Genomic DNA, 26,750 nt, shown 5'->3' with positions numbered 1-26,750 from the left:
AACTAATGTCAGGTGGTTTTCTGCCCACACGTGAATCACTAGTGACTGAGACAAGAGTCAAAGACATGAATGATAGTGAAAGGTATCTATCAGCTATAAAGACTTCCTTTCAAAAACTCTGACAACTCCAAAAATAGCCATACCCAACTCCCCAGGATGTCCTAAGGTTGATCAGTTTATCACATTCATTTTGTTAGCACTACTGCTGCAGGTCTCTTCTTGCCAAAGAAGCCAAGAAAATCCATAGAGTTCATGACAAGTTCAGATATCACAAACACTGGTAAAATTGATGGGGGAAAAGAGTCAGCATGATGAATAGGCTGGTACTGAACAGCAAGTGACAGATACGCAGATAAAAGACTGGCAGGACAGGGAGACATCTCCTTCACAGCAGATGGATAGAGATTCTCAATCATTTTCAGGAAGAAAAAAGAAGGCAACTAATACAAAATACGGAACTGTGGAACTGATTTCTGGATCATGAGCATATCCATTCTTCTGGATTATGAGACCCAACAGTGGAAATCTTCCCTGTCGGAAACACAGCAGAGTGCCAAAACTGGATGTGACCACTGATAAAGCTGATTCAGACAGAAAACTGCTGTGAGTTTGTTAGCAATGGAAGCATTCATTCTCTCACGTTTCCCTCTTCAAATCCCTAATAAGTTCCTTGGGAAACAACCAGATTTCCCCATTTATGGAGGATTGTATTGACCCAGAGCTTGGATGGGAGGCAACTAAAGAACAAACTGGTTGCATGAACAGGTGTAGGACGTATTTTTGTTTAACCTAAGCAAAATATTATAAGGCACATTAGCTGTCTTTCAAAGTCATAAACAGAGGCCTAAGCATCTTTAGTAATTAAATATCCCACAGTGCTTTTCAAGAATCTTAGTAAAATTTTTACTCAGTAATTACATTCTCTATCCTTAAAGCTCCCTCTGCAAGATCACTTAGATAAAGTATTCTTCATTTCCTCTCCTAAAAAACACACAGTGATGTTAAGCAGCTGCTGTCCTCTACCTCAGAGGTGGATGCTTTTTAGCAGGAAGCACAGTGAGATCTAGACAACCCTATACACACCATCAAACATGTTCCATGCAAATAGCTGTGAAGTTTCAATGGTTAATAGGTACGATGTGCTCTAAGATCATCAGGTGAAAAGCATTATGAAAATGTAGAATGCACTGACTTCCATTTAACATGTACAGTAACTTCTGTAAGTCTACACAAGCTGTTAGACTTACTTTATGCTACCTGAACATCTGTTGCAAACTTTAATAATCAGAAAGCACAGCCGCCCTGGTTCTAGCTCTGCTAGTGAACTTCCTCTCACTGTGTGTTAAAGTCATTTGTTCTAGATGCTTAATACACTGAGTGTATTCTTGCAGTAAATTTTTGTTATCAGTATCTGAATTCCAGGTCTCACTTGTAGCTTTGCAAGTGCAAGTGATGAGGTCTGTGCAGGCACTGGCACTAGAGAACAAGTTACCCAACCTGCAAGTACATAACAAGACAAGTGCTCACTCACACAATCAGTTGTGCAGTGAACTCTTCACTCCTTTTCTTCATCATCTCTTAAATCTATATCCTGTCAGCGAGTTTGAAGAGAAGGACAACTCATCTACCATTCCTTGTATAGTCTACACTTTCAGCCTACTCACACATTCTCGTATCAAACATGGTCACTTCTAGAAAAGCATATGGTTTGGAGGTCATAGCAGTTTGTCCAAAATAGGTATTTTGGCAGCACAGGTTACTAACTATATTTTTTGTATGAGTTGTCACTGGACTCTATTGGCTTGCATTGTATTTTCTTTTCAAGGAAAAGCTTTGTAAAAACTGTTCGAGCTTCACTGAGACATGTTAAAGAATTAATTACAAAGTAAAGCTGAAGGAGAAAATTAATTCTGGAAACACAAGAGGTTACTTTTCTTTTCCTCCCTTTTCTGGAAGTGGGGGAGGAAAGGCAGTTATTTTCATCTTCGTGCTGGGGGCAGGAGTTGGGAGCTGTCCAGTCGATAACCTGGCCATCAGAACAAGGTTTGTAATTAAAAGGTCAGTGACCTGGAAAGCTAGGGCCTCACTCTCAGGGCTTCTCAGTAATGACGGCGCTATTAAATTAAGACTGTTATGAAATCAATGCTAAAAAAGCTTTCATGGTAACGAGATTCCATTCAAGGACATGCAAACTGCCTCATGAAATGGACTTAAATTATAAAAAAGAAAAGTAATAAAAGCGGGTTAAATTGAAATCTGCTGAAGAATTTACTTTCTTTAAAGCCTTCCAGCAGTGGGCTGTGCCCCCTTCTCTCGGGTCCTCAAGGGTTTCTTTGGCAAAGGAGAAAAGACAGGGGTTCAACTTCCAAGAATGCAGAGCACAGAAAGAAGAAAATTAAGTTTTCTACTAGAGATTCTGGGGCTGATGCCATTTGTTTTCATGGAATCAAGTGGTTTTGAGCTCTGATTGGGAAGGGGCATGTACAATTAACTAATTAATTAATCTCTACAGAAATCACCCCAGCCTGGCATCTTGACACTGGCAACATTTGCTGGAACTCTGATGCACTGCAAAAAGCTCCACAAGACCTAAAGGAAAACCTTGTGTAGTAACTCACTTCCTACCAGCCAAAGTAATGAAAGAGATTAGTAGATACAACATGTAAAAGGGCAATGCTTCCAACAACGTCCAACTCATCTCCCCAAGCAAGAGTGTGACTGCTTTTGGAAGCATGTGGCCCGACGTTACATATACATACAAAAGACCAATCCAGGCAGCGTATCTGCTGAAGACTGTCCAACCTTCTGGGTGAACACCTTCCCAGCATAACTCAACAATTAGACATTTACTTGCCCTAATGTGTTCTCCCATCACTGTAATTTCTGAGCTACTCATATGCTTTTGTCTGATTCCACAATCCCACTCTGGGAAGGCATTACTGCACTCGTTTTACAGATGAAGAGAACAATCAACTAAGAAAAAAGTTCTTCATCCAAGATTACACAATAGGTCTGTAACCTAGCAGTTTTTCCCTTCCCTGCCCCAAAAGACTAGCACCCGAAAAATAGAGCTCCACATGCATAGTGCACTTCCATCCCCTTTCTCTTATCTTGCCAGAAGTTACAGATTCAGAGTACACAAAATTAACAAGCCACATGAGTTACCGGATGGGTAACTGAGCAGTACAGGACATCTGAGGCACAACAGTTAGATGACAGACACATTTCCACAAGGGTTTAAACCCCACATGCTGTCTAATTACTCCCAAGGCGCCGCTGATTCTGTGGCATGTCATCAGCAGAATCAGCGAGTTGGACAAAAAACAAACAGCATCTTTTTTTCCTTTCTTTTCTTTCAGATACTCTGAGGGGAAACAGCTGTTTTTCCCTTCATCTGAAGAAGTTCATGATAAAAAGGAGGAAATGTCATAAATTACACAAAATGCCAGTGTAAGCTTCAAAGAAAATGATAAATGATTCTAATAACTTCATGTTTCTCATTAATGCCTCTGTATTTGGGAGTTTAAAAGTGCTTAAGACAACAGAGAAATCTCATCCAACTTTTGAAAGACCTTTTACAAATCCAGGACACCCTCACTCTCCCAACTGTCATCAAAAGTATCATCCCATGTTCTGGAGAGAGCAGTTCAGCAAACCCCTGACCTGCAAGTAACCAGGAAAATCTACTTTCAGCCTCTGCAGCTACTGTTTCACAAGAAACCAAAACCCAGTGCAGCTGATGATCCTACAGAAACTTTCGTTTCTCGCTGCACGGAAATGTATTAAAGAAAATCCAGTTCCTATACTAAATATAAAATAATGTTAAAAGCAAATAAAATTTGATTGGCCTTTTTTAGGAAAGAGATGCTTATAAAAAAGAAGAAAAAAATATAATTCAAAGTGGAACCATCTCTGCAAGTCCCAGAATTGAAATTTCTTAGGCAGTGTCAGGATTGTGGGGCCGGAAAGCTCAACTGGAGCTAATGCTCCAATCCTACTCCTGTAGCCTACGGGGCCTGTAGTGGAAGGCTCCTGCAGAGGTAGGGCACCTGGTCTTCTCCCTCTGCATTCACGGACATGCGGTGATGCAGAACTACCCTCTCCACTGCAGGATTTTTTAACCAGACTTAGTGGGGAGTCATAGACCTCTCCTGTATGGTTCCATGGAAGTAACCACGAAAATTGAAGTTCATACGTGGTGTACAACTATCTACAGATATAAAAATTCCCCTCCACTAAAATTCTTCTTGGGTCCATAAAAAGATCTTCTACTACAATTTCTACTTGAAGAAGCATGGATTGGAGTGACTGTGAAAAAAATACAAGGGTATGTCTGTATTATTTCCTGCAAAGATAATTTTAAAAGATACTCTTGTAACTGAAATGGTTTCTCTACAGAAAATGCTTTTTTGACTGACAGTGAGGACTTCTCTACCAAACAGCCTAACTATCTGTAAAATGGGGATAAATGTTATCATTGGGATGACAATGACTGTATATCAGAGAGTACGGGGAGCAGCCGACCAAACCGTGTAATCCCTCATTTACTCAGGACTAAACTAGCCACAACATCTACGTTTCAAAAATAATTGCCTCCATCTGCTAGAGCACAGAGGTGCCATGACAGTGTGTACCTTCTGCTCCTGAGCACTGACCAGAAGCCATGCTGTAAATTCAGTGGTCAGATTCCATATGGACATATTTCTGGTGACTGCTGGGTACAGGCACTACTGGACCCTGCTCCTTCCTATCTCCTACTGTTAAGTTTTCAAACAAACAATTGGCACAAAGGGAAGGAGGGCTAATTAACAAACAGGAACAAACAAACAGCTCTACCAAACCATTTCTGCTCTTTAGTAATTATTAGCCAAGTAATTCATAAGAAGTATTAGTCGGGCCACAGTTTCTCTGTGCCTCCATCTCCCCACTCTTCCTCTTCTCCCAGTCAGGGATTTATTAAAATTAAACAGATTAGATGGAGCTCCTGATACTAAAAACTGTTCAGCGAAGCCTGCGGTGGGGAAGTGCAGAGCAAACACCAGAGACATTTGTCTCTAAATTGCTCTAAATACCTTCTGCAAATGAAATTCTAACCCAGCTGTGTTGAGAGAGAAAATGAGGAATAACTGGTCATTGTCAGCACAGAAGAAGATCAGGCAGTTATAATATTGCACGATATACTGGGGGCTAAGGATCTCTCAGCAACAATAGATTTTGTATCAGGTTACCCCGGGTAATCAGCACAGCTTTTAGGCTCAGCTTTCCCTTGCTTCATTGCTTCGATGATAGAGTTGAAATCCCCAAGCTTTTATGATTAATTACTCCCCGTAGGTCCACATATTTCAAGGAAAAACTCATGGAGCACAGCGGCCAACAGGCTCCAAATTTTAATGCCATCCTGATGGCAAGGCAGGGCAAGCAACATACCTATGTTATTGGAATGTTCTCTAACTGGCATGAGGACAAGCAGTGAGAGGATCACACTCGAAGTGATGTACCCTTGTCATGACATCATTGCTAAAGCGCAAGACTGCCATTCCCTTCTAGGTCCTTTGCTATTCAAGATGAGCAAAGCGGTGCATATACTTGAACTCTCCATCTCATGACATCAGGTCCCGGGCATCTCAATAAACAGTTCATAACCCCAAACTGAGTGATATATATTTCACAGGCTTCCCTACTTTTCAAAACTCAAGATCTTTAGCTATAGAATTTGATGTACCCTGAAGTACTTATGACTTCAATGTATAAGTGGGTCACTCCCCTCTAAAGTTTTGAGTTTGTATTTTCAGTATCCTTCCAACTGCTAAAAGTGCTATAGTGTATGTAATTAACTCCGAGTAAGACTGTCCTTATTTACATCTTGCGGTGAGGATCTAAGCAATATGGTCCCAGGAGGGTAGCATAATATGAAGTGAACTTCACCTGAAATGCACTGTGAGTTGTGGACTAAAAACTTCAGAAAGAAAAAAAAGCAACCAAAAGATAGTTCCACTATGAGTCAGAAAGTAAAATAAATACTCAGTAGGCAATGGCTAAAGTATGTTCCATCTGTCTAAGACAATATAGGATTTGTCAGGATCTGTTCTATCCCTGCTACAGAAAAGGGCTAAACTCAGTCAGTAGTTTACCATTTCAGCCTGAAAGTCATGTTGACCTCAAGCTTGACCTTAACCTGACCTTGTTTACTTTCACCAAGTCCTTCGCCCTTCATTCCTCTCTCCGGCTCTCTTTGGAAACATTTGACCTTTTCACCTAGAAGCTGGTCATTCTACAGCCAATGTCACTAAGGTTAGAACTGACCAACTAGCCCACAACTCTAAACGGTCCTCATTGTAGAAAAGATCTGATAATAGTTAACCCCAAAACTTCCAACGTGTCTTCTGTATGCTTCAATTCCACATCTGGTGCCAATATTGCTCTAGCCAGTTTGGAAGAGAAGAGACTGATATTTCTTACAAATGTCAAATCTTTTTTTGAGACAGGCTATTTGCTTTGTCCTTATCATTTCATTTTCCATAGCAATACATTTTGGCTTTATGCTAACTCAAGCTCCCTCATTATCACTGAGACCGCAAACTTAAGAGTCCATACCTTTCTTCTTCAGAAATGCTCTTCTGGTTGCAAGAGGACTTTGGCGGACTCGTGGATTCTGTAAAAACTTCACTGCTGTCACAATCTGATGAGGAGGAGGATTGGAGAAATAGAAGAGAGAAAAGATCCAAGTTAGGAATGGTCAAATTCCTGTTTTACGTTATGCATTCTGTGCTGCAGAGTAAGGCATCACATCCAACACATGGAGATGGTCTAGAGCTGACACTGATCCAACTTTCAGAAACGGTTCAATGAGTATCAGAGTTTGTGGCTCAACTCTAATCAGACAGCACAATTATGGCATTTCAACCTAGAAGTTTCTTGTTGAATTAATCTTGGAGCAGCTCAACCTGTACAAAACTCCATTAAGATTCTTATGGGTTTCTGTCATTTATATTGTCATCTTGTTATCTAACTTGGTTCCTACAGTTGAGGGCAACCATGAGACAATGCATATGATGTGTAATAGTAGGCTTATGCGTAAGAATGTGTCCTTTCTATCTGACTTAAAGCTCCCTGAAAATTGTAAGAGATTAAGGCCTTTTTTGCCAACATTCTAATTTACTGAAAGCAATAAATAAACCTCAGCCTGGAAAAGAAGCGGCTTCACATGTTTTGAATCACGTAACAAAAATATCAAAAAAGTCTCTTCTCATTACATAAATGGGTAGATGAGTAGTTAAATTTATGTTCCACACCATCAGAAATCACAGATTACTTTTCTAAAGGCTGACTTCTACATCCTTCTTTAAGGTGACAGAGCACTTAAAACAAACCACTCATTCAAACAAAGGGTAAAATATGGGATAACACTCAATGGCATCAACGACAAGGGCACTAGTTTTCTAGTTTTTTACATTTCCATTTAGTGCCAATGAAAGGTATTTGATTTTTTTCTTCATATGGCAGGTGAACTTTGCACATACTCTCCTATACTATTACACACATTATTGTATGTTGCTGCACTAGCGATTCACTTTACTTTTATACAAAGACATCTGTTCTGATGTTTATACAAAGACATCCGATTGGGGCATCGGGGGAATGATGTGCCTGAAGTTAACAGCACTTAGGAGATGGACACATCCATGTGAACTAGTGGAAGAGACTACTTCCTTCCTCTAGGGCTAAAAATATCCATGCATATGCATGGAAGAGGATTTTCTCCCCAAATAGTGGCATAAAACTTCTCCTAAAATGGTGGTATATGTTTAGACTTAGGTAGATCTTGAAGAGTCTATTTTAAAATACAGTCTCTGGAATTCAGTTCCAAAAAGGTTTTCAAAACTTTTCACAGCAGAGGAGGAAGGAAAAAAAATAGCACCGCTACTGAAATCACTAAGTTTCACTTTGTGTTTGAATCAAACCCTTCGAATATGCATTTCTGGTCAGAGAGCAAAGTTCTGATGGGTTTAATGGCACTTTCAATGTACTCCTCAGTGCATTCCATCAATGTTTTTTTTCTTTTAAATTGCATCTCTTATTTCTTTAAATACATTAATCAGGCTAGTGTAGGCAAAACGGATCCATTGGACAATGCAATAAACATGAATTATCATCTATCCAACACGCATAATGGCTTAAAAATACATAATAGCAGGTGTAGTTTAAATGATTAGTTATTACACCTGTGGTGGGTCTGATTCAATTGGGGAAAATCATCTTTAATAGGTTAAAAGGTTTAGATCACCAGGCTTCCCTTAAAGTGGCTGTAGAGAGGGTATGATGGAGTACGCTGTCATTACTAATTCATTTAAGAAAAACATGGGGGATACAGCAAAGAACAGCATAAACGAGCGAATCCAATTTAAACATCAGGTAAAGCAGAAAACACCTTTTAAAAAAGCATGATAAATGAATTTGGAAGAGAGATGAAATTGACATATTTATTTTAACGGGAATTTGACAAAGTCCCAGCACACTTCAAAGTTGGGAGGATAAAATGAATGGGGTATTTTTAATTCTTTTCCTTTTCTTATTTTCCTTCATTTTTTTCCTTAAGTTTACATTCAGTAATTTTGAACCATAAAACACTATAGCAAAATACCCCACATAAAGTACACTTCGGTTTCATTTATGTGCACTTGATCTGTCTCCAGCTGAAATGCAGGTGACAGGCAAATCACAGATTTAAACTGTGCTGAGATTGCTATGCCAGATGCAGAAATATAAAGCGCCCAAACTAATAACCTTAAGATAATATGCTGAATAAGAAAGATGCCCAAATGAGCAGACCAACAGATATGTGAACATATCAAACCCACTTTCCTTCTAACAATAATTACTTGTTTGTTTCTTAGAAACTCCTCAACACTCCCTCCCACATTTAGTGAGCTAGACACACAGGCACAAGCGGCCTGCAGACCTGAAATTCTGCAGGCTCTCATATTTAATTATCAGTTTTTAAGCATTAAAAAAACCTGTAAGAAATAAGCAGTATTTTTCATTGTGCTATTTCAATCACAACCATGTGAACGTTTTATTGATTCTAACCCTTTATTAAAACTTATTTTTGCCTTGTAAAAATGTAAACATTTCAGTAGTAAATTTCACTCCAAAATAAACTTCTATTTTATCTCTCCCCTGCATCACTTCCTCCATTATTCACAATGTTTTTAATCTTAACAAAAAAAAAAAAATTACAAGCAACAACAAACTTCATTAAAAAAAAAATCCTGGACATGTATTCCTCCTCCCAGTAATCCCATGTTTCTCATATTCGTGTTTGCATTTACCTCGGAACAGTCCTCCTGGAGGCTGAGCTGAAACTTCTTCATTTTTATAATTCATCTTGTATACATGAGCAACTTATGAAGCAATTTTGGCCATGTCAAAATGCCAATATTTTCAATGAACGTACACAAGAACTTTCCTACCTTCTATGGATCATTTTCTTTGCACAAACAAGGGCAACTGCAGTCCATAATTTAAACAGAAAAAGGAGGAGGATGATGAGAGGACTTTGCAGTCCTGCGTATAGCCAAAAAAATCATGCAGCAAATAGCACTCTGACTCAGCTGGTAACATCGCTCCATACTATTTCTGTATCATTTGTAACACTTCTTCAAATTTTTATAGTATTAGGACACTGCCAAATAAAATGCATTTTATCACCCTAATTCCTAGATTGCCAGCACACATTGGCCAGCAAACTAGTTTTATCTAGTGGATCAGGTACACATTTCTCTTAATGAAAGACAGTGTATTTGGCTTTTAAAAGCAAGTCAGCTCCATAAACTTGCTAGCCCACCACCAGCCCACACCATTCTGCAGTGATAGAATACACAAAGACTGACGGGGGGGTAGGAATCCTGCAGCAGGTCTTGTCCTACAGTTTGATTTCCTAATTAGAAGATGACTGTAACTATTCATGGATTATATTTGTGTCCGGCCAAATTGCATAAATTCAAGCCAAATATTCTGTTTCAATGTCAAAGATATAAAATGGGGACAGGAACTTTAATGCAGATGTTGTGGGAGTGCAGCAGGCTGGTGAAATTCTGGGCCAAAGCACAGCACTTTGACATTATAGCCAAGGTCCTTCATTCCTAATTTCCCTCCCTTTTGTGTTAATGGAGAAAGTAAAAGCAGCCTTGCTTCTTATCATGCTCAAAGCTGCACGGTTTCCAATGAAGCAATCTAAGCTACTTTATCAGTTACTAGCATTACAAAAATAAACCATGACATTTAAAATACTGTGGCAAATGACCACTTTCTACCATCTCAAAAAAAACCCCAAACCCAAAACTCCAGTCAATTAACAAAATTGTAAAAGAAAATCACCTTCATCAATAAAAGTTGCACAGGATTTGGTAACAGAGTTCCACATGGAAAAGAGAATCAAAAGCCACCAGGAGTGCAGCCTGTAAGAGCTCTAATAGATTTCCTAATACTGGGAACCCTCTGTAGGTTATTACTAAACAGCATTTGTTGATAGACTGAGACTTTGAGATGACCTGTGATGTAAAGGTTGGGTCTGAATTATACGTTGCAAGGGATGGTATTTTGTCTTTCTGAGTGGATCTGTATCTGTTTAAATGCAACACTTCTTTTCATTAAGCAGAGGCGGCACAGGCCATGAACTATGCACAGACAGTTTACATTACATGTGCGGAAGCAATCAACACTGGCAATATACATGACGTATGTAAAAGAAGTTGGAATTAATTTTTTTCCAGTGTATTAAAAAATAATAATATGGCAGTATCAACAAACACTCAACCTATTTCAGCCAGAGCAGAAGGCCACAGCTATAGGGCAAATGGAACTGATCAATATATTAGCCTACAGCAACACCCCCTCAGTGTACGGCTGTATGTTTGCAAGGCTCAGAAGATTAAATTGTCTGTGAAAGGTTTCTGCACTCCTACTCTAAAGGAGATACCCAGAATCCTGTTAACAAGCATCAGGCTAAAGCCAACTTACGTTTTAACAAGGGCTGACTTAAAAGCCTGGCACCGCACTGAACAAGAAAACCCCTTCAAACAGAAATGCTGCATTTTAGTAAGAAATCAGTGCTCTGCCAGGACTAACTTGACAAATATGGTTATCGGTGGCACACGGAAATAGTTGCAAAGCAGCTGTTAATCAGGGAAACACATCATAGAACGCTGATGCTAGCACTCATGAAAAAATGCAAGGGGCTAATTATGAAGCCATATATCTCACTAAAGAGGCACAGTTCCTTGAGATTCCAGGCAGAGCTCTCGCAGAGTCGGGGTCCTGGGACGCTGTGTACACAACGTTGTCTAACACGAGCTTCCTTCTCCCAGCACAAACCTTTTCCCAATTCAGTGTTCTGGGCCCCAGAATTCCTGTGAAATTCCTATTTCACAGAAACTGCTTGTTATTTCTGAAGAAATTATCTGCAGGTCGGTCAGGAGGAAGGAAACACTTTAAAGCTCCTATAATTTCACTGAAATGTTTATGAAACCACACAGAACCTCAGGAATTATTTCTGTTGTGAGAGAACCTAGAAACCTACGGAGTTGGGCAGATCTCAAAGTTGTATGGAGAAAAGTTTAAAGATGCAATAACAATAATAAAAAAGCCCTCACGTAAAACAGAGCAAAGAAAAAAAACAAAACAAAACAAAACAATTTAGAGCAAGATACACAGAATGAGAGAACAAAGGCAAAGAAGAAACAAGCTTCAACCTTTATCTGAGATTAAGAACCCAGGACTAAAAGAATACAGCACAGTAACGAAAAACCGGTAATATAAGCTAAAAAGGAAAAAAATCCCAGGTGCCCAGAAACTCAGACGACTGCGAGTTCTACGAATCTAACTCAAAATCCGCCCCCCGAGCGCAGCCAGGCAGGCCGGAACGCAACCCGCCGCGCGGATCTCCCGCCCGGTCCCCGCCGAGCCCGCGGTGCTCCCGAGGCCAGCGCGGCGGTGGGCCCGGGCCGCCCGCGGGCGAGCACCGCGCACGGCCTGCGCAGGGATCGGGGGGCGCGGAGCCGGCGCGGAGCCGGCGCGGAGCCGGCGCGCAGCCAGCGCGGAGCCAGCGCGCCCCCTAGCGGCGCGGCGGCGGGCCCCGCGCTGAGAGGCAGGCTTCACCCGCCGGCGAAGCCCAAATTAAGTGTTTTCACTCAGTGGAAATGAAATGTTTTGCAAGATGAAACAGAAAGAAAATTGAGGTTTTAGGTAATTACTAGTTGGCATTTACATATCACAGGCTGGTTCAACACCTATTCATTTTCCTCTTTTATTTTCAATTTTTTAAAATTGCTCATTAAAATGAACACATGACAGGGACGGGGGGAAAAATTACTCTTCCTCTTTTTCCTGAGGACTACAAAATCCAGATCTACTTTAAATACATTTATCTATAATTATCACATACAAAAAAGCCTTACTTAATTTACATTAATAGGGTGACCAAAAAAAAAAAATTGATAAAAGCCAGGAAAAATCCAAGCAGAGCTGTCTTCGTGTCATCTTGTTGTGCCTACTTAGTTCCAGGGACAGCCTTCCCGGAGCCAGGACCCTGCCACTCCCTACGCATGCTGGAATGAGCAGAAACGAAGCAGCTGAAAAACCCTGGGTGTACAGTGCTATCCTCTTCCCACCAGTTTCACCCACCAGCTCAGCGGTAGAGGCGTGCTTTCAGATGCTTTCTTTCCCTTCATACTTTCCCCTCATTTCTTCTACAGTTCTCACTACAAAGAAGAGACTCCATATAGTTCCTATTCTCAACTTCTTTGTTCCAGGAGCCACTTCACACTTCCTCCAGCTGTTCATAAAGGCGTGACCTTTCCACCTTCTTTATTCACACAGAACCAGTCTTTCCTCACATAACCTTACCACTTCCAGGGATCCTGATCTGCAGCTCGAATGAGACTTACAGGCTCTCTTAGCTCTGTGGCCTCTCCATTCAGATTCCCATTGTTCAGTTAAATAAATATTTCCTATGCAAAGCCCTTAATTTTCCTGCGCCCTTCAGCTTTTTTTAATTTTAACCTTGTGAAAGTCTTATTTAACCCCACAATGCATTCTAGGATACAATTTGTATGAAAAATGCTATATAAAATAAAGTTTTATTGTATCATATGTTAAGGACATAAAACATCCCTGATAGAAGTGTACAGGAGCTGACATGATAGACTAATATATTTTAAGGTCTATTGTGTAAATATGTATTTAGGGAATTCTAAAGCATGGTATTATTGACCCAAGTCTCTCTTAAAACACATTGATATATGGAGTAAAAGCCCTTATGAAAAGTAGCAACTTCGTCTGTGTAGTAGTCACCTTTCAAAGTGAAATATCTCCGTCATCTTCATTTTTTTCTGATTCGATTTAAAACATAGTGGACATCTTGACAAAAGCCCTCTCTTTTTAAGGGGAATAATAGTCAAGTAATACTTACATGCATAAAACTAAAAAGAACAAGAAACTTTTACACGTGCTTTAAAAGAAATGTATAATAACTATTTTTATACACAGAGAAAATGTGCTATCTATGTATTTTGTTATTTCAGAAAGAAATACACCTCCAAATGAGACTTGGTAACATGAGGTTTAACACAATACAAACTGTTACGGGGAAGTGCTAAATGTTGGAGAAATATATTCTAAGAAATATGAGCAGAAGAGCAAACTAAATGTATTAAACTGATAATGCAGCCACAATAAATTTTAACCAATGAGTAGCATGAACCTTTTTTCTAGAGTTCAAACATTTTAACTTTTTATTAAAAAGATACAATCTCACTTTCAGAGGAAAAATAAACTTTAAAAATCCCCTTTTCGTACTTCTGCTGAAGCTTAAGTTGCAAGCTTCCTATAATCACCAGTACCACCAAAGAAGGTATTGCAGCAAGATGAACAAGGCGGGGGGGAAATAATGCTTGCAATCCAACTGGCAGCAAATTATTTGAAGTTTTGTTTATATAAAAACAGCAATAACCTCAGCGCTGAATGTACTGGATCACTGTGGATAATATATGGACTAGAAGGTCAGCGCCCCATGCAAGTAGGCAAGGTATCTAGCTTCCAAGTGTGGGTGAAGCCAGTGTGCCATGATAAGGTGAACAAACTGAATCAACAGGACCTAAGAAAGATGCCAGAAAGAAGGTAAAAGGTCAAAACTTATTAAAGAGAATCTGATTTTTATAACTTTTCATGACAGTACCCGATTTATACATCTTGATTCTCCCTTCTTACAGAAGAAAGCTTAGGGATCACTGAGGCTCTGTGCTGTAAAATTAATGCAAGTGTCAAGCTGTTGAGCTGAATCACTCCAAAGGAATGTAATGACTCAGTGTCCAAGATGCTCACTACAGCAGAACTAAGATCATTCCGTGGCTCTACAACTAAGGAAAAAAAAAAAAAAAAAAAAAAAAAGTATGATACAGCTTTCAGGGTAGCAGATGGCAGCACCTCCAGCTCTTACCTTTTTCACTCCTCTCTCCATATTGCCACCACTGAAGAGTTCAAATACAACAGCTTTTGAAAGAAATCTCTTTTACCCTATTATCTTCACATGTGCAGAACGTAAAAAACAATGAAGCTGTAATTTATTACATTTTCATTCTTTTAACTGCAGGGCAGACAAGGACTGCTGGAGGTTCATTCACATGCTAGGGAGCTAGAAGATGACGTAAGGATAGGAAGTCCATGTCACATCTAACAATTGTGCCTGAGTACTTAAAATCGCTATTGAATGGTAGACTCCAGAAGGCTAAATCAATCAAAGAGATGCACCAGAACAGGATCATTGTTCAGACTTACTTAGATCCTTCTAATTCCACAGTCAAGGGACTGGAAAATACTGGTGATACAATGGTTTAGATTTAGTGAAAGAGGATCGAAAGTAGAACCCATCTGTGGAAGATGCTATAAAGACGTTTTAGGCTGAATGACTCAAATGGACAGGAAAAATCAGCAAGCTATTATTCTTTGAACCTGCTATTTCAAGAACCCCATTTAACAGAATCCTTAATCCACGGGAAATGTAGATTAGAAACTGAGTGTTCTTGCAGCGACAAAACCCCAAACAATTAGGGGTGAAGTCAGGGGGCTATAATGGCATTATTACATGGAAGATTTGAATGACTGAATAAGGAGATGCTGGAGGAAACTACTACTTGGATCATCAGAATCTAACAAACAAAAGGTTTCATGTTGGAAATATTAAAGAAGCTGGAGATTGTGACAGGTGTGCAATAAATCATGCAAACCACTGCAGTTGGGAAGTAACAGCAAAAGAAGGAGGGCTTAAAACACTGAAAGACCTTTATGTAAATTTAGTATTTTACTTAGAGCTCTTTGGGACAAAAATCATCCTTACACTCTGTATTTGCACAGTGACTGGTGCTGGTCTGCAACTGGCCTCCTAGACATTTATTACAACACAAATAATAATAAAGACTGAGCAGACCATGCACTTTGTTCCTGCTGTTAATTGCCCCATTAAGGGAAAAACTAAGTAAGGGGCAAGAAATCTGATTGGCCAGAGCTGCCTAGTCTATGGGGACTGCAAGAGGAATAATTTTATAGATTCAAAAGCAGCTGCGTCCCTTGTCTTTGTCCAGTTCTCAACAGAAAGAAACTCACATCACAGAATCTCTCCGTCATATGTAGGAACTTGCAATGAGCAGCCTCAAAAGCAACTGAGCTTCCTCTGTCAACTCTTAGGATGCTTCCTCTACAACAGGAGTGAAACACAATGTAAGGGCAAACATAAGGAACATTTCCACTGTAGCTGCCCATACCATAAATATTCTGCAAACGGGTCCACTTCATTTTCCCCTGGGGTCAATTTGGCATTTTGCATGGATGTTACGTTCACTACTTAAAGAAACAAAGCATATAGGTGTCAGGACAAAATCAGGATGCTGCTCAACCAGTACAGCACTATATGTACCAAAAAATCACATGTACTGATCACCAACTCCTTTTTCTCGAAACACTTCAGCAAGAGCCCACCATCCTAAAGTGTGTTAAAATGCACAAGAGAACTGGTTCTAGAGAGAATTAAACCAGGGTGCTCCTGTCTAGTTCCTACACAGAAATTTGGGCCCAAACCAGAAAAGCCTACAAAATCAGAGATGGTTCAAAATGGCACTTCTACTGTTTTTTGTTCTCCTTAAACCTTGGCACAGCCAGCACATGTCAGGGACTATTATAATTATACTCTTTTCATGTTGAAAAATTAATAAACAATTACTCACTTCAGGAATAAAAAAGAAAGCACCCGTTTTCTTGACAAATGCTGCAGAAAGCATCAACAGTCTCTCTGAAATCTGGGTCCATACCACAGCAAGGGATTAACACCAAGGTAAGAATGGCCACTGTTGCCACGGAGAACTGGCACAACTGACAGCTTGAGTCTGTAATGTTGCAGTATTGTCAGGACAGTGCACCCGATCCATAGGAGCTACAAGGCATTTTCGTATCTTTGTAACGGAAGAAAGTAGATTCAGTCTTTAATGCTGCTTTGCCCAAGTACAGCTGTTCAATTTCTATTAAGCCACGAAGTCCAAAATTGGGGGTGTTTCAAATGCACTAGTTTCAACCCTGCTAGGCCAGAAAGAGCTTCCACACTGCTTCTGTGGCTGGAAACTAAGGGTTACCTCTACTGCAGCAGGAACTCAAGCTCAGCTTCCCAGGAAACCATGAGAATGGTAAAAAATACGCTCTTTCCTGAACAAATAGGTGAGACAGCAAACGTCTGAGACCTCAATAATCTCTTACTGAAATTTATTTGCAGCCTAAATCTTGAGTAAAATCTGCCATTCAATTAGTTCTTCCCTAAAATATTGGCAAGTTCTATATTAACTTCCTTAAGAATCCAGAGGGAACTCAGGTGCACTTGCACTGAAAGGCTTCCAATTTTCTTTAAAAAATTAAATAAAGTTAAATAAATCCCATGTATTCCTTTTTAAGCAGACCCATGCTATTCAGTCTTCTCCCCACCTTAAATCAATGGTAACCCAATTCAAATGCCTTACAGCTCTGTCTGAGAACTAGTGGAGAGATCAACGCTTTTTATCTTAAGGATTATGGATCGCTACTTGGCTGACTAACATACCCAGCAGCCCATTAGAAATACCACAAAGGGCACACTGTTTCTCCTTCTACCCCTCAGACTTGAGAAAGCAGCATATAAAACTTCACCCCTTCACGTTGTAGTTCTTAGCCTGCCTGCCTTGTTTCATACTCTAAACATATGAAGATTTATTAACCTTTACAGTAAAAACAAATAAAATAATGATGAAGTAAAAACACAGTGATGTAAGGGCTGCAGCTAGCACCGTTTATCTGTGGAAATCCAATTAGCGCTCAAGTGGCAGAGATACCTGGAAAAGTGCTCACAATCAAATCAAAAAATGATACAAAAACATTAACCTGATGGCTAAAAACTCCACATTTAAACATTTAAAGTAATAAAGGTGCTTTTATTGAGTATTTTCTATATTTCATTAGGTCCCAAATTGACGAGGAGCCCTAGAGATGCATTTCCTGGGCTTTTGGATCCTCAGATCAAATGCTTGACTTTGTTGTTGTTGTGGTAAAACAAAAAAAGGAAGAGTGTTTCTTGCTAGAATGGCAAACTTCTTTCTGCAGTAGCAACTATAGCAAAAATTGTATATGCAGGAAATGCTGAGAAGCTTATGAAGATCTTAGATCTTACACATTCGTTCTGTACTCGCCATGACGCGAACAGAAATGCTGTTGAAATTACTTTTGCATGTAAGAGTATCTGGATTTATCTCGACTGTTGTGCTCTACCAGAAATTCTTCTCTCAAAGCCATCGCCTCGTGTCCCTTGGCTGGGAAAGTGATCGTATTGATGAGACAATTGCTAGAAAGTGAAGTACCCACTGTACACCTTGATAGTCTCAGAAAAGAAGATAGAACTGAATAAATAATTAGCCAAGCTCCTAGCAGTAGGGCCCTCAGACCTCCAGACTTAACAGAAAAGCACACTGTCCAATGTCCATGCTCTGTCTTTCTGAATACTGTGACGCTGCTGCTTTTTGTCAGCATTAAATCCACTTAAATTTATTAAAATAGGAATCAGAGGAGAGTCACTGTCAACGAACAGAAGACCAAACTTCTAAGTAAAAATTTTTGTCATCTCTCTAAAACCACAAAACAGGAGACAACAATACTTCTTAAGTTTGGGAACATCTAATAGAACTTTTCCCATTGGTTTGCTTATAGCAAAATGTTACACTTGCTTCCACTATCAATGCTGCTCTTAGGCTTTACACAGAGGAGTTGAATATACGCATTCAGAATAGACTGCATTAAATGCAAAATAAAATGCACTTAAATTCCATTCCAAGGTGAATTAACTGAGTTAAAAGAAGCAAACTTCCTTGAAATATACAGAAAGTATATTTTTATTTATATTAGAGAAAGATTTTCTATTTTGCTTTTTGCCCATTTATTTTTAAAAGTCTTTACTACCTTTCTAGGGAAAAGATTTCATGACAAAATTCCACTGTCAGGATTTTCACCTACTGCTAAACCTTAACTTCCTTTTTTTGTAATATGAATCCACTGCTCAGAAATAAATTTAAAAGTTAAGAATATCATATGAACAGCTTGAATTGTACTGGATACCAGAAAAATAGTTATTTCTTGACTTTACTGTTTCACTGAGCTGCTACTCACACTCGTATGTTCTGAACTGACTGACCCTACGTGTGGTATTCTCTTTCTACAGAGAATATTCATGAATTAGCTTTTAGATGCCAAAGAGTACAACCTGTCTTCAGGGAGCAATTTCCACGTCTCTTTAACTTTTGTGCTTGGTATGTAGCAAATCATAGAGAGGAACGTGATACCTAGAATTTGCACACTGAAATGTAAAATGTTTAAAATAAAAAATTAAGGACAAAAATCCTATATCTAACATATTCAACACAGCAACGTTCAGATTCTCCTCCTCTCCATCCCCTGGAATCAACAGGGATGAGTATTGGGTAAGAATCAGTGGTGAGAGACCTCCTGCTCCTGTCTGGAGTATAAAAAGTCCTGGTTTATTATTCTGCATTTGCATGTGGCAGCAAATGTGTAAATGTTTTAATAATACAAAAATCCCAATAGAGTGGAGGAGGAGGATATGAAAGAAAGAAATACAAGGACATTTACTTTCTTGAGAGTGAGACAGAAAGGAAAAGAGAGAAAGAAGATGACACGATAAGGGACAAAGCAAGCTTTCTGGGGTATATCTGGAAAAAGCTAGAAGAGAAATCATTAGAAGTCCATAGTGCATCTACAGCGATACAGTGCGGATCAATTCATTTAACACTGCCCTGTACATTTACAGAAAAGTATTTTTGATATAATAAAGGCTCATAAACACACAGAAATTGGGTTAGACCTGCTTCGAATTCCTGCCAAACAATGGTTCAGAAAAATGAAGCTCTATTTTAATTAGCTCGACTCAAGAGTGATTTGATAACAGCAGATGCTGTCTGGATGCTTTCAGCTTGATGGGCTCCACATACATGAACTTAAGAGTGGCTTTGATGCAATTAGATCTCTCTCTCTCCTTTAACATGTGTTAAGCTGAACCAATGGCCTGTGTCTATTTAACATCTTGAACTAGAAGGATATTGACCCCAAATGAGCGGAGGTAAAGCGAAGAGAAGGCGGCTTGTTTGGGGCTTACCCATGCAGTTTCAAGAACTTGAGGACAGAAAGGAAAGGGCACCCATACGCTACCCACAACGTAATGTTAAGGTCTAAACATCAGATCTGTTTCTACCACAAACCACATTTCCCGGCGTGTAATTTCTACAGGCTGGCTTAGTCCCAGTCAAAAACCCTGCCCTATCAATTGCTGCTTCAACTTAAGTCATTTTCTGTAAAAGCAAGAGGGACTCAATAATAATTCCACACATCCCTTTCAGTCCTACATTCCCAGAAGAGACTCCGTACACACACCGTACCATTAGAGTAGCTTCCATTCAGTCACGGTACAGCTCTCCCACCTACTGTCCACCATTTTCTTTTAGAGACAGCTTCCATGCCTGGAAATATTTGTGCACTGACATCTTAGAGAACCCTTTGCCTTTCTAAAGTGATCTACCTACCTCACTCCCTAGCCATAAAGTACAGGCATTTGCTAAAGGACACATGCAACATAGGAGCTGCTTTAATGCATCAGGGACAAGGCTAATAGGAGGTCTTGATTTGTTAATTATCTGTCAGTTTGTCACAGCTGGGCTGCAAGGAGTGGGTGAGGGGGAATCTTTCTGCTTGGTTCTTTCTCTAAATGCTGAATTAGGCTGTCAAAACCTTCATCCCACCACAAGAGGCTGTGAAAAGAAGAGCCAGACTATCCTTTTCTCCCTCCTTTTCCCAGCAGGATATGCTGCTTCAGATGTCCTACCCTCCCACCATGTCTCCGGAAATGTATATGGCATATATAAAATGACCTTCACACCATCACACCATGCCCAGTTTTGTCAAGGGACATTAGCAGACCTGAGCATGATAAATCAGAGAGGAAATCCCAGTGTCAGGGGAGCAGGGCAGGAGGCATTTATTCTGCAAGGAGTCCTAAAGTTGCTACCTGCTTGAATCAGCAATTTCAGAGCAGGGTTTTGGAAGGCAGAAAGCTTGGCCCCTGTGAGAGCAGACAGAAAGATATACATGGAGTTATAGAGATAAAGAGCTGGAGCAGTGGCAAGATTCCCTTTCTTCTTACATCTCTGCCCCATGTAATCCTCTAAGTAGGGGAAAAAGTTCAGGCTGTGAAATGGGATAAAGCATGGAATACCCCCATGGAGACAAAGCTAGAAAAGCAGAAAGGGCTGTGCCATAGCAGTAGAATTTACTATAAATGCTCATGCCTCTTAAATCCAGCTAAATGTGGCCGTTAAGCCATGAGAGCCTAGGGAGATCCCCACCCACTCCTCTGTTTTCCCTGCAGGCCACGTCGAGAGCATCCCATCACTCAAGTCCTCTCCTCAACAGGCCTGGATTATGAAAAATCCCCTGCAGGAGCTTCCCACATGGAACAGACACACCCCTCTTCTACCACCAGCGATGCTTCTCCCTTTCAGGTGTGGGAGGCTCAGAATTTATTCCATGTACACAGGGGTACTGCCTGCTTGAGATGGGAAAATTGAGGGCATTCAGCTCTGGCTTTGTACTGGGGATCATAAACTATAAAGTTACTTGAACTGGAAAAAATTACCATGAACATTCACCTAGTCTACTGCAATGTAAGAAACAAAAAAAAAACCCAACCAAACAAAAAAAGGTGTCTCAAGTTAACATTTGTTTATTTTACACTTACAACAGTCAAGAAGCAGATACATATAGTCGATACACAAGTCAAAGCAATTTTCTTCTGTGGACCATCTTCTCCCATAGTTTGGCAAAACTGGTGCTTTTCATCTTTTGAGCTAGAATCCCATAAAACTAGCATTTCACTTTCTAGTGTGATCCACCTACCGTACACAGCACGTCAGCTGTAAGGGTAGAAAAAGAGCTACAGTTTCCTATCCTCATTATTTAGTCCTGAGCACTAAAACAAATGATACGTTTTTGCACAGACAGTCCTACCTTCCCCAGTCGGGGCCTACTGAGAAATCCCCTGGGGACAAAATAATGGTCTTTATCTTTCACAGGAGAAGTTAATACATCCATTTCAGGCAATATTTGCAGAGCTTGTCCCTGGAAAAAAAAAAAATCTGCTAAAGCACTGCTTCTCAAACTTTATGCAAGCTTGACTCCCTTTTGCACTCATCTGTTGTGGTGGCTCATCCCACATTCCTCAGCTGAGATGGCAGCAAGTTCCTTCAGAAAAATGACAGTTACTGGAATAAATGCTAACTCTTCAAACTAGGAGGAACAGAACTCCTAACAGCAATTACAAGTAGAAAGCTGTTTACTGGCTGGTGACTTTGTGACTTCCTTTGAAGCCTTTTGCATCCCTTTGGGGGTTACAACCTAAGTTTGAGAAACACTGCTTTAAGGAACTTAACTATAAAGAGTCATAGCATTGGTGATACAATGTGATGACATAGCATTGTTCTCCACCCCACACCTACATAAGAGTTTAGGAGCAATTTCCCAGCAGGTCCTGGTGGCCTCGGCCCCTTTGCCTTCAAAAGCTCTGCCCTACAGTGATACAGACTCATGGGTGTAGAGATGATGCTTGAGATAAAGACCCAGCACCATCGATAATACAACCAATGCAGCAGTCAGCATTAATTATTCCAAACTACTATAGGGCAATGCCTGTGTCTCTTAAAACATCTGTCTCTCAATCTTCTGGTCTTTAATAAAATCACCCTCCCAGCCATAGGGTGTAACTGGAATTGTACATACGCATGTGCATGCAAAAACTTAAATGCATAAGGAGAGATTCAGGTCCTCATTAAAAAATGGAATAAATAAGAATTCACCAAGGAATTCTGCCAGAGTCTGATTTCCAGATCTGGTTTTGCTGCATTCTTGCCCACAGCCTGCAGAGTTCTGGGTGCCTCCCTATCCTTCTCCAGCTGCACAGTGCTCTTCAAATTCAGACTTCTTGCACCTATAATTACTAGGTGCCCTGTGCCAGGCTCCTTTAATTAACCAACCCAACTCTTCTCCCTTTGGGATCAGACTAAGCTCATTTTTATTAGTTCCATCATTAGTTCCATCAGTATCTAGGCCTAAGCAGGATACCTTATACCACTTTGTGAGTGGGGCTGTAGGGTGCAAATGACCTCCAAAGCACCTGCCTGCAGAAGAAGCAAAGAAAGCAAGGCTATGAACCAAGGAGAAATGGCATGAGGGGTTGATACACCACCTTTCAAACTTAATTATGTTGGCAAAAATGACACAGCTCAAAAAATCCTCAGGAAAATGCCTTGCATGAGGGGGACCTTTGTGTGCCAGTTATGTGCTGCTACAGTGCTGATGTTGCTTCAATACAAAGAGCAGAGAGGCAAGAACAGAATAAAACAAGCCCCTTACTTGACATTACACTGGAGCCAACCTTGTGATTTTTCAGAGCTCCAAGAATGAGCTAAGCATTCCTGGAGAGCACTATTCCCCCAAGCCTCACTCCCAATACTCTGTCATACCAAAAGCTAGGACGAAGTCTGAATTACAGGTCCATGCAATGCCCTAGAAGAGGATTTCCATTTCACTGTTTGTACTTAAGACTCTGTGTTCCTGTCTCCCAGAACTGGTAGATCAGAGTCCAGATGCTGTCCAAACAGTTCTTCCCACCCTGCATAGTACCACGAAACATCTCGTTGGCATTTTCTTTAGCATTTATTGGTATTTTACCTTTAGCCAAGACACTTTCATTCTCTGAAGCCGTTTCACCCAATTTCTAGAAAACTGCAGCACACCTGCAAAAAAGAACTGGCAAAATGCACACTGGCATTTTCTGGACCATGAGATACTCTGTACGTATGCGTTCATGCATGTGGTTGAGAGAGAATGGGAGGTGAAAAGCAAAAAGAGCTGGCTAATGTCCTGGGATTTCTTAGGACAGGCGGTCACTCTAGTTGCACAGCTTGACTTCCCCAGAGAGTTTTCTCAAGGAGAAACCAGCCATCGATCTTGGGACACACAACTTCCAGGACCGTTCCTTATCTCAGAACAGCTTCTGCCACGAATTCCTGAATGCGCTTTAATGTTTAAATTATTAAATGCATTAATGTATTTACATTATTCAAGTCTTATGTGCATTTTTCTAAGATAATTTATGTATAAGAGTTTGAATGTCCATGACTGTTAATGTCTACAACCCTTCCTGTTCATTATTGATTCTGGAAGGGAAAAAAAAAGGCAGTGTTTTAATGCCTTATTTTTAATGTATTAAGAGTCTGAATAAGTGCATTCTCTTTTTTCTTTTGTAATTTCATAATTTAAGTAGTGCATTTATTAAACTGACACAGTATGAATTGTGGTGAAGTCTGGCACAGGTCCATGCTGCCAACGCAGCCCAACCGACCATCATGCTACTCTGCAAATCAAGTACAAGCTCAGCTCCTCTTACGCCAGTTTTTACTCCCTACCTGAAATCTGAAGGGACAGAGACTACAAAGAAGTCTTTTTAAAATACATTTTCTTTTCTATTTACATGGCTTTTCTCTGTCAACTCCATTTTAAGTCAGTGAAAGTTTTCTTATACTACTGATGAACTGTTTTAATGCAAACCTGTTTTTTTAATGAGTTCTGACACATACTACAGTTTAAAAATTTCTATGGTACCTTTCAAGCCCAGTAGCTCCAAAGGTCTTAAAAAAAAAAAAATCTAAACTGAATATTATTTTGTTGTTTCTACACCACAATTGCGCATATCATAAATCCAAAAATTTGCCCACAGCTTACTGTTCACAGGCAAATTATATACAGGAATCAGGTCGCCTCCACTGCTAAACCACGGTCACTTCGAGAGCAGAATGCAACAGCTATTCAGCAGTAGCTGGCCATTCTGCGTGCCAGTTTGGGACAAGAATGCTATAATAAGCAACAGAAATGGCAAAAAAATTCAGCTAACACACACAATAGAGCTACCTCCACTCACTCCACCCACACATAAATGGTGTTGTATGGACATGCACTTTATATATAAATTATGTGTAAATGCCTTAGATGTTTATAGCCAAAAATACTACTTTCAAAGTCCAGTTTTTACTGCCAGACAAATCCACTGCCAGCTGAGCCTGCACAGAGCAACAGTGACACCCGATGGCTTTCGGCTCAACCTTCGGGCACGCGTTCCCTGCGAGAAGCAGCCGGGGGCTCCATTTCCTCTGCCAGTATGGTAGCCCCAACTCAAATCATCTATCAGAACAACTCATCAAGAAGCTGAACTGCAGAGAGAGATAAAACTTGCTGTACGTAGGCACTGTATGTAATTATGAGTGTGTGCATAAGTTTCACAGTACATTCTGCATAATTACAGCCTTGCCTGGCACAGTTGCCAGTGCGAGCATGAACACACACGCACACACATAATGTATGCACAATATTGTGCATATGGACTTGGGAAAAGACAGAGAACAGTGAAAGTTGCTGGCTGTTGTTTTAAGAGCTGACTCTGCCATTTCTAAGGTTAAGTTTGTGTTTTTTTGCTACTCATTACCATTCTTTAACTGTTACAATTTATATCAGCATATAATGTTAAATAATTACAGGGAGCGGAGCTCACTCTAGCGAGGATATAAATGCGCTGTGGGATTCTACAGATTTAAACAAATAACACTCACAGCAGGGGGTGAGCAGATGAATTAGCATTAATATCCTGCCTGGGAGATCCCAGTGCAGTGTTATGGCTTAAATACAGATCTTTTCTGTAACAGTCAATATGACAGCTACTAGCAATACAGCCCGGCACATCCACTAGTCAATATAGCAGCTGCAGCTAGAAGAATGCCCTTGTAATAATCCATACAGCAGCCAGTTAAAATAAATAACTTCCCTTTAACAGTCTATATCGCAGCCAACTGCATTAAAACCTTCCCTTTTAAGGTCTATACAATAGTCAGCTAAATGGAAAAATTGGCATCCTTCTTGGCAGCTTCAGAGGGAAGTCAAGCATCAAATGGGCTAGAGACTGAATTCTCCTCTCATCTCTTGGGGGACAAGTGGGGTCCCTTCTATATCATGCTGGGGAATCTTGCAATGCGGCTATCACAGCGTGCAGTTAAAGTTTTGTGAGAAGATGATTTAAGCCTCCAAAGCCATCACTTCACTATCCTTCAAAAGCAATTACATTCACTTTAAAAAATAAAGACCAAAACCTATTTCTTTCCTGCTCAGAATAACGAATCAGGTAGACCACAGCTGTCCAAGAGTAGCCAGCACATATCTCTGTATATCCTCAGAGGAAAGGCAATACACTTTTCCCAGCACTTTTACCATTAGAGAGATGCCCTATCTCAGTCTAAAAGCAGAACCTGAACTTGAACTCTCTGTTTTAAATCAGCAGCTGCTTTTTTACTCTCTAACAAGAATCAACAGGCTGAGGTAGGCTAGGAGTCTACCTCCCTTGGACTATACCACAGCACTTCATTTTGCAATAACAATTGCAAAAGACCACAATATAAATCATGATAGAAATGGTTACAAAGCATCCAAATCTGGGAATGAACTGGAGGAAAGTCCATGACCACAATGAATTCTGTCACACGGCCATGACATTCAGTTTTTATATCTAGGGTCAAATTCTGTTCTCACATATATAGATTTTATACTGGTACACCCTCATTCTTGTGTGATGGAGTGGCTGTAGATGTACACTGCAAATTAACTGACCTGCAAAACAAACCTGTAGAACTTCAACAAATTAAAACAACGCTTCTTGAGGCAAATTAGAAAGTAAACCACAAAAAAACTCATAAAGCACTTAATACTGAGCTTATAGTTTACAAACTGTTGTACAAGCAGTAATAAATCTCTAGAAAATGAAATGTGTAGATATTTTCATATTTTCCATACTGCTAAGAGATTTTATTGATGGGGAATTCTGCCACTAAAATACTACATTTGCTAGCTTCTTATAAAAGGAAAGAGATAGATGACAATTTTGTTAGAAATTGGAATGATAAAGCAGGAATGGCATTTATTCTTTAAAACTTCACAAATGAAAAACATCTGCTTGCTTTCTTTTTAAGAAACCTGTCCCTTCGGGTATATATTAAAAAACATAAACATAAACCAGGGGCCTCCAA

At 40.0% G+C, this 26,750-nt stretch overlaps 1 protein-coding gene across 1 annotated transcript in view; it reads right to left on the bottom strand.

Moving 5' to 3' along the window:
• Positions 1-26,750, bottom strand: part of PEX14 (peroxisomal biogenesis factor 14) — a 79,308-nt gene that overhangs the window by 35,108 nt on the left and 17,450 nt on the right. The window contains exon 3 of the mRNA XM_074924686.1: positions 6,595-6,679. Coding sequence (XP_074780787.1) covers positions 6,595-6,679 — 85 coding nt within the window. The remainder of the gene's footprint in view (positions 1-6,594; positions 6,680-26,750) is intronic.

The sequence above is a fragment of the Athene noctua genome, chromosome 22 (genome assembly GCF_965140245.1).
Source record: "Athene noctua chromosome 22, bAthNoc1.hap1.1, whole genome shotgun sequence".
Lineage (NCBI taxonomy): Eukaryota > Metazoa > Chordata > Aves > Strigiformes > Strigidae > Athene > Athene noctua.
This window is presented reverse-complemented; position numbering and strand designations above follow the sequence as displayed.